The sequence below is a fragment of the Motacilla alba genome, chromosome 28, assembly GCF_015832195.1.
Source record: "Motacilla alba alba isolate MOTALB_02 chromosome 28, Motacilla_alba_V1.0_pri, whole genome shotgun sequence".
Lineage (NCBI taxonomy): Eukaryota > Metazoa > Chordata > Aves > Passeriformes > Motacillidae > Motacilla > Motacilla alba.
Window position 1 is genome coordinate 1,147,821 of NC_052043.1, and position 15,607 is coordinate 1,163,427.

At 48.4% G+C, this 15,607-nt stretch overlaps 1 protein-coding gene across 4 annotated transcripts in view; it reads left to right on the forward strand.

The window, feature by feature from the left end:
* Positions 1–15,607, forward strand: part of KDM4B (lysine demethylase 4B) — a 74,837-nt gene that overhangs the window by 57,105 nt on the left and 2,125 nt on the right. For all 4 annotated transcript variants that reach the window (XM_038163568.1, XM_038163569.1, XM_038163570.1 and 1 more), the window contains 9 exons: positions 246–366; positions 3,050–3,228; positions 4,529–4,751; positions 7,486–7,562; positions 7,743–7,798; positions 8,250–8,358; positions 13,224–13,409; positions 13,866–14,030; positions 14,732–14,851. In XM_038163568.1, the coding sequence (XP_038019496.1) occupies positions 246–366; positions 3,050–3,228; positions 4,529–4,751; positions 7,486–7,562; positions 7,743–7,798; positions 8,250–8,358; positions 13,224–13,409; positions 13,866–14,030; positions 14,732–14,851 (1,236 nt within the window). The remainder of the gene's footprint in view (positions 1–245; positions 367–3,049; positions 3,229–4,528; positions 4,752–7,485; positions 7,563–7,742; positions 7,799–8,249; positions 8,359–13,223; positions 13,410–13,865; positions 14,031–14,731; positions 14,852–15,607) is intronic.

Sequence of the window (15,607 nt, forward strand, 5' to 3'; positions counted from 1 at the left end):
CAGCTTGCAGATGTTCTGAGGCTGTCCTGATTTGAAGAAAACTCTGTAGTTTACCCAACTTCTTAAGAGTTGGTGTTGGCTTTTATCTGCTCCAGGAACTGGCTCGGAAGGCTTCAGTGGTTCAGCCAAAAGGCAGAGAAAAGTTTTCTGTGTGAATCCAAGAACTCTGTTTGACAGAGGCTCTGCCTCTCTTGTCCTGTTCCCTCCTTCGGGGTGCCCATCCAGCTCTTTGTGCTTCCTTCCAGGCTGCTTCTGCCTTCTCCAAGATGAAGATGGAGATCAAGAAGAGCCGGCGGCACCCGCTGGGCAAGCCCCCGACACGCTCCCCGCTGTCCGTGGTCAAACAGGAGACCTCGAGTGACGAGGGTGAGTGAGCAGCACCAGGAGGGACCTGGGCACGTCCTGTGTGACCCAGGGAATTGCTGAAACCTTGGACAAAACTGGGTGGCCTGAAACTCTGTGTTACACGTAGCTGGTAGGAAATGCAGCGTGTTCCCGTTTGGATAACCCAGCTGGAAACAAAACTCCTCCGTGGGATGTGTCACTTCTCACCTCCCACCCTTTTTTCACTCAAGAAAAATATTTTGCTGGCTGCAGAATGAGGCAGCATTTTGGGCAAAGGGAAAAAAGAGTTTGCAGAAAAGAATATCTTAAAGGCAAAGCTCTGCCTTGGATACTGCAGTGGGATGAGAGCTGGTCCTTGGAGGCAGTGGAGGTCAGATCTGCTCTCATGTGTGTGAGGAAAGTCAGTTCTAACCTTTTTTTACCTCCTAATTCACATCAGAGTTGGGGTCCAACTTTCCTTGGCAGATGCAGAAATGAGAATTAAAATGCTTTTGGTGTTTAACTGTACACCACTGATTCTTCTTTCATCACATTCCAGTCCCCAACAGTGTGGACCAAGGGGAAAGAAAAGATTCTTACTTCTCACACTGTTTTGTGGTGTAATTTCCCACTTTGAGGCCTTTTCCACATTACTCAGAATATGGACAATGCCCCAGTAAGGAGCTTTTGTGTGCTGGGTCAGGCACGTGGGTGTAGCTGGCAGTCCCTGCTCACAGCTCCTCATTCCAAAGAACATCATTCCCATTCAGCCTCCTTCAGGAGTGCATCCATTGATTTTAGAGCAGCCTCCTGCAGGAAAGGCTTCTCCTGAGCTCACAGAGCTCCTTTCCTCACCAAGGAGGATGCAATTGATGCCTTCCAAGTGTGTAACACGGAGTGAAGTGTGCAGAGGCAGCTGAGACTTGTTATCTTGTTTTGGTGTGAGACCTTGGAACCAGCTCTGAGCTGGAGGATCCTCATTAGGCAGATTCCTCTCACTGCTTTGACTTGTTGGATGCTGTTTGGGGACTTGGCTGGTGGAGCAGGAACAGCTTTTGTGGAAGCTGGCATTTCTTGGGGACTGATTTACAGCTCTGCTGGGCAAAATCTGATCAAACAGATTCTTCCCTCTCCACCAGGGAATAGAGGCAGCTCTCTGCACCCCAGGCCTTTTCAGGGAATGATGTGCAGGATGGTCTGCAGGCTGCAGGAGGAACAGGGAGCATGTCAATGAAGGGAATGCACATGTCACACAAAGATTCAGCCCGGACAAGTTGTTGGCAATGTGGGAGCCATCCTGAATGCCTTGTGTCCCCCTGGATCCATCCTGGGAGGAGCCAGGGTGACAGCACATGGCAGCCATTCCCTTTCTTCTCTCGCTCTGTCACTCTGGATTAGGCTGCTGCTTTCCCTGATTTCACTGGTGTCATAAATCCTGGTCTGTCACCTGATGTGCCTCGACTGAAATTTGGAGAAATGTGGGGTTTGATTCATGTCTAATAAACACTTTTTAGAGGATAACCCTCATATGAAATGTGACAGAGCCACACACCCAGCACTCACCACCTCAAAAAAGAGATTCATCAAACACAATAAAATTTCCACATTGTCTGACAAATATGGGCAGCATTTAAAATCTGAGATGTAAACTCAGCCATTAACATTTTACTCCAAGTTCCTTTTATCCTTTCAGGTAACCCAAGAGTCAGAAAATCTTCAAAGGGAGGGAGAATGGGGAGGAGACTTAGACTTGTAGAGCAGAACATAAACTGCTTATTTCCAGTAATTAACGGTGAAGCAGTGAACAATTTGGTTTAATGTGCTGAGCTCTGGGGATAATGTTCTTCCAAGATGGTTTTGAGTTCCCTGTTCTTTTGGAAACTTTGCAGACTGGTGGTGCAGGGAGTGATTTACATTCAGCCTCGTGTGGAAAATGTCTTTAACACTCACAGTGACTCAAAACTCCTTCATAAGGAGGGGTAAGAAACTCGGACCCCCTGACTGCCACAAATGGATTCGGCAGTGGTTTAATCGTGAAATGCCAAGGACCTTTTAAAGGTTTATAAAATAAAGAATTAGCAAACTAATTAGCAGGAGCAGTCGCTGGCAGAGCTCTGGCAGAGGGAGGGATGGTGGGGGTGCAGGTGGGAGGCAATGGCTGTAGCAGAACTCTGACCCAGGGTACCCCAGCCAGGGTCGGTGTGTGCAGGGCAGCTCTGGGCTGCACCTTGGGACGGCTGGGTCAGCCTGGGCTGGGAGCTGGGAGCTGGCCTGGCACATCATCCCCTCCTCCCAGAGCACACAGCTCCTCGCTGGAGACAGGAAAGGGGCATTTCCTTGCACTGGCATCATGTGTTTTCAGCTTAGCAAAGTTCAGATTAAATCTTCATGAAAAGGATGGTGGAGGTTTCGCAGCTGGGAAGGAGAGGCAGTTCCAAAGGCAGTAAATCTCCATTCTCCCCTTCCTCATGGCCAGTTCTTCAGGTCACTGCTGCCCCTGTCTTGTGTATCCTATCCCCAAAGGGGATATCCTGTCCATTTAAGGAAGTATTTGGGGCATAGGCATATGGGAGACCATGGAGGAGTTGAATATTTTTGTTTATTGCACTTCTTGTGTTGTTGAGACCTGAACTGTTTAACTCACCCTTGCTCCTTTTGCCTCTACTCTTTTGTCTTTACTTCCTGCTCATTGTTTTGGGATTTCTTTTTTTCCTTTTCATTCTAGAAATGTTTCCATTTTCTGGAGAGGAAGATATGAGTGATCCAGAGGCTTTGAAATCTTTACTTTCCTTCCAGTGGAAGAACAAAGCACTTAATTTCCCAGCTGAAAGGAAGTTCAATGCAGCTGCTGCCCTGAGCGAGCCATACTGTGCTGTCTGCACCCTCTTCTACCCCTATAACCAGGTAATTCCCCATCACAGAGCCAGGGAATCTTTCAGGTTAGAAAAGACCTCTAGGATCAAGTCCAGCAGTCAATCCCCCACCACCGTGCTCACCCTAAAGCCACGTCCCCCACTCTGTGTCCATGTGCTTTGTATCCACGTGGGTTTTGGGATGGTGACCCCACCAGTTCCCTGTGCCATTGCCTGACCACACCTTCCATGAAGAAATTTCCCCTAATATCTCATCTAAACCTTAATATCTCATCTAAACCTCTGACACTGCTCAGATGGCTGAGTTAGGATGCAGACATTTCTGATACAGACAAACCCATAGGAATTTGCACACCAAAGAAACGTGTTTGGATTTGGCAGTGGCTGGAGCCTTTTTTGTTATCTTTCCTGGCTTCTCTGGCTTGCTCAGTGTTCATTTTGAAACCACACTGAAAGAGCTTTGCAAACACTGTTCCATGCAGAGAAAACTCACACCAGGCTCCTGTTTCCAAACGGGCCCGAGTTGCTGAATTTATGCAAACAAGCCACAAAATAAAAATTTACTGAGTAAGCACATCCATCACCTTTTTTTGGAAACTACCAATATGCTTTGGGAGATGTTATAAGCAGAAAGGCAAAATTCATCAGATGAATTAGTTATTTGTGCAGTTGTGCATTGATTTGTTCTCACATAAAGGCAAATCTGGCTTTGTGTGCCCACCAGGAATTCGTGCCTTAGATACTTGTAGCTGTGTTGGAAGCTTTTCCTGAGGAAAGCAGAACCCACCTCTCCCTTCAATAAAATCTCTTGATTTATTATACAAACTGAAAATAAAATATCTGTTCTGATTGCTGGCTGTTGTGAGGAAAACTTGGGTGCAGCTGAGCTGGTTTTATCCATTGCTATTAACTCTGTCAGCTACCAGAAACCTTGAAATGTCCTTCAGGAGAACTTCTTGCAGGAAAAATAGGGAAGGATGCCAAGGGGATGGGAGAGAGAGAGGGAAAGCCTTGCTTTTAGTAATATTTCCCTTTTTATTTTTCCTTAGTGTTTTCAGCTGCAATTTTAGGAATTCAGATTTTTGCAGAAGAAAACCAGGAAGAGCTGCTCATTATTCTAATGCTTCTTTGAGCTTCCACCACAAATTACAGCTCCCAGGCGATGCCTGAGGAAGAGGGGGAGAAGCAAGGGGGGAATCAGGATTTCAGGGCATTTTTTGGCTGTTTGGTGTCGGGTGTTGGGTGACCTTTTTGCAAGGGGAGTGCTCAGAGTGGAAAGTGAGCACCATGGGCAGGAGGGGGTGGTTCCAGTGATGGGGTTTTCTCTGCAGTCCTCACAGGTGGAGAAGGAAGCTGCCCCGGTCTCCACAGGGGAGCCGTCCTCGTTCGTGCACCTTTCCAAGTGTGGGCAGAAGACCAAGCCCCTGATCCCAGAGATGTGCTTTACCTCGAGTGGAGAAAACACCGAGCCCCTTCCTTCAAATTCCTACATTGGAGAGGATGGAACCAGTCCCTTGATATCCTGTGCCAAATGCTGCCTGCAGGTTCATGCTAGTGAGTGTTTCCCCTTTCCCGAAGCCTCTGGGTCCCCAGAAGCTCAGGAGTTTGTGTGTTGCTGTATTTGAGTTCCTTCTTGGCAGGTTTGTAGCCTGTCACTCCCCGTTTTTATCTTTCTTGGTACAAGGATATCAGGAAGCCCAGAAAGGTTTGGGTTGGAAGGAGCTTAAAGCTCATTCAGTTCCCATCCTTTCTCTCATCCCAACCTTTCTCTCAAAGCACATCCGTGTGTTCAAGTCCATCTTGGCAGTCACTCATCTTAAAAATACACACCAATATTCTTTTTACTGCTTATTTTGGTGACTGATTCTTCTCTGTCTCACAGAAAAGATTCTTTCTTTTGATACCTTTCATTTTTTTGTAATAAAGCAGAACTCAAAGGCTTTATTGCACTCTTTCCTCTCACATATTTTGTTCCAATATTGTTCTGCTGGGGGAGGCTGTATTGTTCCTGCATGCAGCAGAGATTATGGAGTAGTTTGAGATATATTTTATTAGTGTCTGTGATAGTGTTTGTAGTAATGGCACTTGATTACAAAAGGGAACATATGTCTGTTTGCTTCCCTGATAGTTATGTCTAAAAGAAGATCTGATTAATCCTGGTGGAGTGTACCTTCAGTGCAGATTGTACAGCATCCAGTTAACATTTGTGACGAATTACTGTTCAGCTGTTTGATCTTGACAGATGGGGAATCTTATTTGACTTGCATCAGCTGGAATTACTTTTGTTGTTCCAATTTTAGAGCCTGCAGGTCCCTGTGCAGCTCAGCAGGGCTGGGGAACTGGAAGGCAACTTTTGTTTCTGTGCTGAATCCCTGATTATGGCCATTTCTGGCTAATCAGGCCATGGGATGCAGAGTGGGTGTGAGAGGAAGATTTCATCCTGCCTTCACAGTTCAGGGCTCTTGCATCTTGTCCATCCTTAGGCCTGCAGTAGTCCAATCTGTCAGAATGGTTTCTGTGGCCAAGTTCTGTTTAAGGACAGAGGGGATGTGGGCAGGATGATGTTAATCTGCAGGCTCAGACTTGAGATCCATCTTTTTTTTAGAGAAACTCAGTTTTATATTTTGGCTGTACTCTCCCCTTGAGGGTAGGGCAGGACAGGTGTTAAATGTGATGGAGGCCCCAGTGCCTGGTTGTTTCCTTGTGCTCTGTGACATCCCTTTGACTTTGCTGCAGAGAATCCATTTGCTTTTATTGCAGGATTGCAGTGGTGAGGTGTATTTTGGCTGACTGTAAAACCAGCTGGCAGCCTGTGTGTTCTTGGGAAGTGCCCTCTCAAACCGTGCTGGGTTCCAGCAGCCAGGCCCTGCGGAGAGGGAAAGGTTTGGGAAGGGTTCTGGGCTTTTGAGGCACTGACAAAATCCATAAAAAGAGCATATTCTTCTTGGATTATCCTTATGGGACAGCCTGGGGTTCAGTAAATGGGGCTGTTCTGCCCTCACAGGATCACTGAGGTTGGAAGAGACCTTTAAGGCCATCAAGTCCAAAGGTCAGCCCAGCACCACCACGAGCCATGTCCCCAGGTGCCACATCCATGGATTTTTCTAGCACTAGAGATGGTGATTCCACCTCTGCCCTGGGCAGGCTGTTCCGATGCTTTACAACCCTTTCCATGAAGATATTCTTCCTAATTTTCAATCTGAACCTCCCCTGGTGCAGCTTGAGGCTGTGCTCAGGGTCTGGCTCTCGCTCAGCTCAGTTTTGGACTGAACACCCCTGTCCCTGTTCTAGGCCTGGGTGGAATTTGCTGCCCTGATTTGCCATATGATGAAAAGAGAGCTCAGATGTGGAGAGCAGCTGCAGATCCATAGTATTGACTTTTTTTGACATGCTGTTTATCTGGTTAAGTGGATGATATTTATAAATCAGGCTGTGGGGGCAATCCCAGTGCTTTCTGAATGTCTTCTTTTAAGTTTAATTCAGTAATTTGAGAATGTTGTTCCCAGCTGAAATTTTCTGTTCAGTTTGTTAGGATAGGTGAAGGCTGGATGAGATTTTGTTAGGAGAGATAGAGGCTGGATGGAATGAGATGCTTATCTTCAATTTTCCACTCACTTTACAGGCTTGCAGGAATCACATAGATCTACTTTTCCAAAACTGTATTTGTGTCTTCTTCCCATTGAGTGACAAACCTCAGTGCCTTTTATAGAATTTTAAGGATTTTTTTTCTTCTTATTTCCCTGTCTTTATAATGGCCATAATACCACTCTACTATTTTGGTGGTGTTGTAGGAGGATTTGGTGTTTGCATGTTACAGTAATTGATGCTCTGTAAAATGAGATGGTTTTTAACACTTCCTATAACATAAATGAAATACTGTTAACCATGTGGAATGCAGGTATTTAATTTCCTTGCAGTATTATTGGCCTTGTCCTTCCTCAGAACACCACTCAGCAAAAGTGACTGCTCAACCTTGCCAAAATTCAGCGCCCTTCCCTGTTTTGATGTGTGAGTGCACTCCAGCAGTGGTGGCATCACCTTGGAGCCCAGTTCCTGCTTAAAGACACAAAGTCCTGCTATTGCAGCCCTTAGAAAAGTGAAAAGCAAATGTGAGGGTTACCTGTGGGGGGGTTTGGTTCGTTGTTTTCAGACCTGCCGGTCCCAATTCCAGTTTTGTCAGAGCCTGTTGGATACAGGTCCTCAAACGCTCTCAGAGTTGCTTCTGAGCTGAAAAGGAGTGAAAGTTGTGGAGGGGCTGCTCTGAGGGGCTGTGCTCTGTTTGCTGCAGGCTGCTACGGGATCCGCCCGGAGCTGGTGAACGAGAGCTGGGCGTGCTCGCGGTGCTCGGCCGGCGCCTGGGCAGCGGTAAGGACTGGCACAGCACAGCCCCCTGGCACTGCTGGCATCACCCCTGCCCCACAGACACGGGTTCTGGGAGGATTCGGGCTGCTCTGACATCCCAGCTGGGGTGTGGTCACTTTCTGGGGAGGATGAACAGCCTGGCAGAGATTTGGGTCCCTTTCTGAAGGAGTTGTGTTCCCGCAGGAGTGTTGCCTGTGCAATCTCAGAGGAGGAGCTCTCCAGATGACCACTGATGGCCGGTGAGTGCTGCTTCTGAGTGTCTTTTCCTTCCACGCTGCACCTAATCTCCATGTCTTGTGAATTTGTGAATTAGTGCTCAGTGTGGCAGCAAGTTTTGGGGTTCTGGAGGGAACAGCTCCTCGTTGACTTGGCAGGATGAGCTCGAGTGACTGTGCTCGACAGCAGAGCTTCTGAACTCCTGCTGAAAGTGGTTGTTTCTCAGAGAAAAGTCTCTCAGAGGATGTTTAGCATAGTGCAATATCGGGTGTAGGGGAAGGTTGATCTCTGTTGTTCCAGAGACATTTACCTTGTGCCACCCTGATTAACAATCGATTGGGAACATTGCCAAGGCTGCCAACCCCTGGAAATGTGCCTCGATGCTGAGGGAGGCAGGGAAATGTTAACTGCCCTCCTGAGCATTTCATTCAAATGATGGCAGGCCCTGATTTGTGTCTTCTCTTTGCTCCCCAGGTGGGTCCACGTGATCTGTGCTATTGCTGTCCCCGAGGCGCGTTTCCTCAATGTCATAGAGCGTCATCCTGTGGACATCAGCGCCATCCCCGAGCAGAGGTGGAAACTGGTGGGTGTCTTCTACTGGGGCCAGTGGTTGGGAACGAGAACCAAAGGGAAAAGCTGTAACTGGACAGAAAATCACTGTGTGGGTTCATGAAGCAGCTGAGATGGGAGGTGATCTCGCTCCCATTTCCAAACAAAAGCTGCGTCGTTTGTGTCTGCTGAGCCCTGTCAGTGCTTTGACACACAGCTCTGGTTTCCAGATGGGCCTTTACTCTCTGGGAGTGTGCTGTACCCTGGGCAGAGCCTGCAACTCCTTCCCACCTGCAGTCAGGTGTAAAGTGCCTAAGAGCTCCGTTTACTCCAAGTCCTGCACAGCAGGAGTGCAGAGGGACACGGTGACTGGAGAGAAGCTGACTTGTTCATCTCTAATTCACCTTTCCTTGCAACATTTCTCTCTTTCTATCAAGAAATCTCTTGCAGAAATGAATAAACGTTTCTGCGATCCTGACTGCAAGGATTTTAATACAAGCCCAGCTCCAAGTTGTTATTTAGCTGTGTGGCCTCATCCGAGGGATTAGTAATGGACGATTCATTAGCTCAGAGCAATTTATCTTAATGTTAGTTAATGCTCCATCACTATAGTGTGTTATTGCAAAATAAATTGTGCTTTTGCTGCTTTTTTTGGTGCAGAAGTCAGCTGGGTGACACAGTGTAGGATGGGGAAGGTGCTGGAGCAGTGATCGATGGGTTAGTGCTGATGGATTCGTTAACAGAGCTGCTACTTAGTGCAGTGAGCCCGGGTGAGAGATTAGGAGGAACCTATCCCTGCTTCCAGAGTTATTTCTCTGTTGTGCAAATGGGTTTTGTACACAAATGTGAATGTAAAAAGCATTCATTATTCAGCAGGAGTGATGGGGCAGCGCAGTGCCAGGGTGATAAATCTTGCAGCCGTGGCTCTTTATGGATCAGCTGACACTTCCAACGTGCATCCTCTTCATTACCAGCACTTGTAACGCTGAACTTAAAATCCTTTTACACAACCCTCGCCTGTATTGCTTAATGGAGCCTCACAAGGAAACATGACTTAATTCTTTAACCCTTCCTTGGCTGCCTGGCAGTCCTGCAGAGCCAGGCCAGTGTCTGTGTGTCTGACTCCTCTGCTTTGCTCTGCTCCAAAGCAGAGCCTGTGCCTGCCAGAGCCTCTGCATGCACCCCCTGCACCCACTTCTCCTTCATTGCTCAATTAAAACTGCAAAGTTTCATAGAATCCCAGAATATCCTGAATTGGGAGGGTCCCCAAAGGCCATCAGTCCAGCTCCTGGCCCTGCACAGACACCCTAACAATTCCACCCTGAGAGCATTGTCCAAATACTCCTGGAGCTCTGGAAAGAAATTTTGTTTGATTTCTCCTGTCGTATTCCTTTTGCACCTCGTGTTTTCTTCCTTTCTCGGGGAACCTGGAGAGTTTTTACATGAAGTGCCTTGACTTACACAGGCCAGTGTTGGAATTCACAGGCACGTACTCCTTGTGCTGCTGTTAGCCAGAGCCTGGCTTGCAGCTCAAATGTCAAAGCCTGGCTTTAAGCCCTTCACTTGGAAAGTTTTAGAGTTGTCAATTAGGTAAGGATTAAACAATTAATTTGCATGGCAGAGTACAGAGGCTGTGCTGTGGGGTGTGAGGTACAAAGGCAGTGTAAATTGGATAGGATTGTGTGCACGAGCCGTGGTGGGGAGGTTTAGGGTTCTTCAGGGGAATTTGCAGGTAATTCCTGGAGCATGGGGGGAGTCAGTGGAGGAGCTGGGGGCTGAGTGCTTTGGAGGTGAGCAGCTGCAGTTAGCAAGATAAACTGAGGGAGACTAAAAGGTGATGGCATCGGAGCTCCTGACTTTGGCAATGATGGGCTTGGTGCAGTACTTGATAAAATTGGGGAGATGACCTTTGAGGCTGGAAAGATGGAAAAGGAGAGAAGGAATGATGTGAAGGGTAGTGGAGGGGAAATGGGGTAGGGGTTATCCGTGGTGATAATTTGATTTTTTAATATGTTTTTATTGTTTTAAGTTCCTGTTATGAGGGCTGAGGTGCCAAGGAGTGGCAGTGATCTGGTGAAAGCTATAACCTGTTCTCTAAGCATGGACCAGCTCTCCCTGTGCAAGCACAGACTTTTCAGTCCATTTGTGGGTATGGCACCATTTTCAGGACTGCAGTTTCCTGCTCCCAGATTGATGGCACATTACAGGCCTGTGCACGTAAATTATTTATGACGTGGAAATTTGGAATAATTAGCTGTCATTCCTCAGTGGAGTAAATGAATTGCAGCGTTCATCATGCAGCAGACAGCCCATTTCTTACTCTCAGCAGTGACCTGACTCTGTGTGCATTTATTCCGAAGATTTCTCTCCTGTGCTTTGGACTCTTTTCCCTCCCACAGAAAATGCCTTTAAATCTCCTCGTGCAGCTTTCCCACAGCACTTGGCACTGGTGTTTCTGTCCATCCCATCTCCCACGCTTCCACATCTGCATTTTCATACCATCCCAGACTGGTTTGGGTTGGAAGGGGCCTTAAAGCCCACCCAGTGCCACCAGGGCACCTTCCCCTGTCCCAGGCTGCTCCAAGCCCTGTCCAGCCTGGTCTTGGGCACTGCCAGGGTTGGAGCAGCCCCAGCTGCCCTGGGCACCCTGTGCCAGTGTTTTACCACCCTCACAGCCAAGAACTGTCACTTCCTCCATCACTCCTCTCACATCAGGCTCACTGTCACTCACATTTATCTTCTGATCATATTTGCTCTGAGCATCCCTTTGCTTGTGCCTGTCACAGGGAGTTTGTGTGGGCACAGGGTGGCACTGCCTGTGTGCTAATCCTGCCTTGGCAGAGTCCTGTTGGCATCAGGAGGGGCAGAATCCTGCCCTGGGAGGGTTAATGCTCCCCGAGCCCCCTGTGTGTCAGCTGCTGTCCCTGCTGCTGGGACAAGGGGATGTGGACAGGCTAATAATGGCATCAGGGCTATTGACTCCCCTCAGTCCTGCTGTGCACTTTCCTGGTGCTTATCAGCCTCTGGAACATGGTTTGCAGAGTGATAAAGGCTCAGCTTATTAAAGGCTAAGCCCACGTTCTGGCAGCACTCAGGCTCTGGCTTTGAATTTCCTGGCTTTTGTTCGTTTGTGTAAAAAGGCCAAATGAATCTTTGGTGTAAACAAACTGCCTTCAGTTCATTCACGGGGCTTGTTTCATAGAAATGTGGGGCAGAGCCCAGGCAGGGAGGGGGTGTTGCACAGGAATAAGGAAGAACAAATCTCCTGTTCTTTGCCATCTTTTGCTTTCAAGGAAGAGAAGTGTTCCTGGAGAAGGAATCCCAGAATGGTTTGGGTTGGGTGGGACCTTGAAGGTTTTGGAGTTCCACCCCCTGCCATGGTCAGGGGCACCTTTTGTTCATTTTAATCATGAAAGGCACATTTGTCTCGTGTGTTTGATATTAATTTTGCCCTGATTTGCCTTGTGCCAGCCTCAGATAAGGTAAAGAAGCTGCCCCACCCCTGGAAGTGTCCAAGGCCAGGTTGGATGGGGCTGGATGATTGGGATGAGCTTTAAGGTCCTTCCAGCCCAAACCATTCTGGGATTTGCTGATCAGTGACAGATTCCTGGAAATGTTAAAAATTGAGTGGTGTTTCCAGATGGATCTCTGGAAACATTATGCAAGCATCCATTCTTTAGACTGGGATCCCCAAAATCTCCTTTTCTGTATTTCTGAGGGGCTGGAAACAAGAATTGGTGCTGTTCTAGGGAGTGAGGAAATTTGCCTTGTTCCCACTACAGCTCCTGCTCACTGTCAGTGCCATCAGGCTCAGGATTTTTAGCTTTGAGAAAATGTAATTTCTTTTTAAAGCAGACACACGTCTTACATCGATTTACCTCATAACTGGGTCTGCTTTGCAGAAAATGAGTGTGAAAATGTCTCTGAGATTTCAGACCTTTTCCCTGATAATTCTGTTGTTTTTTTTCCTTAAAATGTTTTTATTTCTTTTGTTTGCAAAACTGCCTGACTTATCTACCGTGGCTCATCTGACACGGATGCCAATAAAATATTTATGGTTGATATGCTTATGCATCTAAAATAAACACACAGTGGTTTTGTTCCATGATATGATTTGATATTCCATGAGCTCTGATCAATACAATGTCCCATCCAATATAATCCAGCACATTGCCACCCGGTTACTGTGTTCTGTTCCTTCAGAAAAATGGAAATGTTATTTTAGATGTAAGATTTTTATTTTAGATGGAAATGTTTATTTGAAATGTTAGTGCACCTGTGAGGATGCAGCTGCTGTTGGAGGCAGTGCAGTGTGGGTGCAGTGTTCCTGTGAGGAGGGTGAGGGTGCAGCAGTTCTCTGGTGCCACTGGGGGTGTTTGCCCAGTCCAAACTGGACTCCAGCCTGTCTGTGCCCAGTGTAGCTCTGCAGGGCTGAGTGACTGGAGGTGCTGGCATGGCCAGAGTGGTGGTGAGCTAGGGAATGACAGTGTCTGCTGGAGTTTCTTGCCTTGGAGAGGTGCTGTGTGGGTGCACACAGTGCTGGCCGTGTGGGCCCGACCCCTTGGCACAGAGCATCCCTTTGGCTGTGGCACTGCAGCCACGGGCTCTGTGCCGTGGGCCACGTCCTGTGGGGGCTGTGGGGTCTCTGCAGGGCTCCAGGCTCTGCTCCTTGAGAGATCTCAGCTCTGGCTGTGTTCCCTGGCAGAGCAGGCTGTGACCCCAGCTGTGTTCCCTTGCAGAGGTGACCCCAGCTGTGTTCCCTTGCAGAGAGGTGTGACCCCAGCTGTGTTCCCTGGCAGAGCAGGCTGTGACCCCAGCTGTGTTCCCTTGCAGAGAGGTGTGACCCCAGCTGTGTTCCCTGGCAGAGCAGGCTGTGACCCCAGCTGTGTTCCCTTGCAGAGGTGTGTGTACTGCAGGAAGAGGATGAAGAAGGTGTCTGGGGCCTGTGTGCAGTGCTCCTACGAGCACTGCTCCACGTCCTTCCACGTGACGTGCGCGCACGCGGCCGGCGTGCCCATGGAGCCCGACGACTGGCCCTACGTCGTGTCCATCACCTGCTTCAAGCACAAAGCAGCAAACCAGAACGTAGGTTTTGGGCTGGGCTGGGGGGTTGGACTGGGGGATTTGGGGTTTTGCTGGGTTGTTTGGTTTCTGGGGTTTTTTAAAATAGTTTCTCCCTGCCTGTGTTGGCTCAAAACGTTTTGTGCTTTTAATGCAGGATTGTCCAGGAAGGTATTGTTGGGGATGGCTTTAATCTGCAGGAGGGTTGGTTTGGGTGGGATATTGGGAAGGAATTCCTGGCTATGAAGAAAGCAGAACACTGGCACAGGGTGCCCAGAGCAGCTGGGGCTGTCCCTGGATCCCTGGCAGTGCCCAAAGCCAGGCTGGACGGGGCTTGGAGCACCCTGGGAATGTGGGAGGTGTCCCTGCCATGGCAGGGGTGGCACTGGGTGGGATTTGAGGTCCTTCCCACCCAAACCATTCCATGATTGGGTGGAATTTTGGAGGCAGCTCTTGCAGCTGATGGTGCTGTCCCTGCAGGTGCCGTTCCGCAGGGAGGTGGCCCTGGGGCAGACAGTGATCACCAAGAACAGGAACGGGCTCTACTACCGCTGCAGGGTCATCGGCACCAGCACCCAGACCTTCTACGAGGTCAACTTCGACGACGGCTCCTACAGCGACAACGTCTACCCCGAGAGCATCATTGTAAGGCAGCCTGGGGACTCTGCTGTGTCACAGCACTGCAGACTGTCAGCTGTGCCTTGGGCTGCAACAGCAAAGCAAAACTTAACTTTTTCATTTTAATTTTTAAGTTGCTGCTTGCCTAGAAAATCTCATCCCGCTCTTCATGACAGATCTTGTTTCTGACATTATCTCATTTATTTTTTTGGTTGCTTTACAAAGATGTGATCTTGCTGAATGCAGATGACTTCACAGAAAGCAGTGTTTGTTCTCAATTTCATCCTATTTGTTTTGTGGTTGAATAATCTTATTTTTCAACTGACAAGTGTGATTCATGGGGGAAGCAGATTGTTCGTAAGCACTTCTGGTTCAAAACAGGGAATTCACTTAATAGAGGGAATGTCTAGAAGAGGCTGATTTGTCAGCTCGTGCATTGCCTTCCTGATTGTGCCACTGATTCACTGAGTTGCCCTGCTTGTTTTTGAGATACAGGAGATGTGATGCTGTGGGGTTTGTAATGAGAAATGGCCATGAACTGGGTGCTGGCAGCAGCAGGAGCTGCCAGAGTCGATTCCTGCTCTCTCAGGCTGGTTTTGTTAGATGCCCACAATTAATCACAAGTGCAGAAATGTATCCTATTGCTCATTCCCATGGGATTTTAGCACACCTCTGGCTCCTGAGCTCTGCTGGAGCTGTGTCTCTGACCCCTCTCTCTCTGTCCTCAGAGCAGGGACTGCCTCCAGCTGGGGCCCCCCCCGGAGGGGGAGCTGGTGCAGCTGCAGTGGACGGACGGGATCATCTACAAGGCCAAGTTCATTGCAGCCCAGATCAGCCAGATTTACCAGGTGAGTGGCAGAGGGATCCCTGGGGTGTGCTCCAGGATGGGAGAGCTCAGCCTGCACCAGGGATGGGCTGCTGGAGCTGGGCAGAGCAGGAGGAGGATTTGGGAGCAGATGATTTATTCCCTCTGAGTTTGTCCAGCCTGAACTTGACACCCCTATTAAACTGTGCTCTGCGTCCTTCTGCTTTACGCAGAAAAGTGTATTAAAGTCTTGGGCAAAGGAAATAAGAATCCCTTAAAAACTTTTAATAGTTTTAACATTTTGCTGTGCACGTTTTCCATGAATAAACATCCCTGGAACATCTGATGCATAATTCATTCCATAATCAGTGCTTAGCAAAAAGGGTTTCATGGGAGGAGTTTTTTGTACCTGGCTGACTATTTCTGCTGGTTGAAACACAAATGTACTTTGGTAGCTGGAGTTGTTTCCTTGTGACCTGTAAAAATGCTTTGTTTAAGATGAAAGAAATTCTTATTACCATACTGGCCTGAATAGAGGGCTGCTTTTATTGTAAGTGAAAAGCTGCTTTTTTCAGGATATGAATCAAAAAGCAGTAGAAATGTGAGGTGCTGGGCCAGCTGGAGTACAGATATTTTGGGATCCGTGGACTGAATGAATCCACTTGGATAAGACACTGAAAGCAGCACTTTTTGGGCTCAGCATCCCCCCAGAGCTCGGGAGCAGCCCTGGAGACATCCGTGGGAGCTGGCCCCTGATGCTTCCTGGGTGTGCCTGGGGGGCCCAGCTGGGGCCCACCCT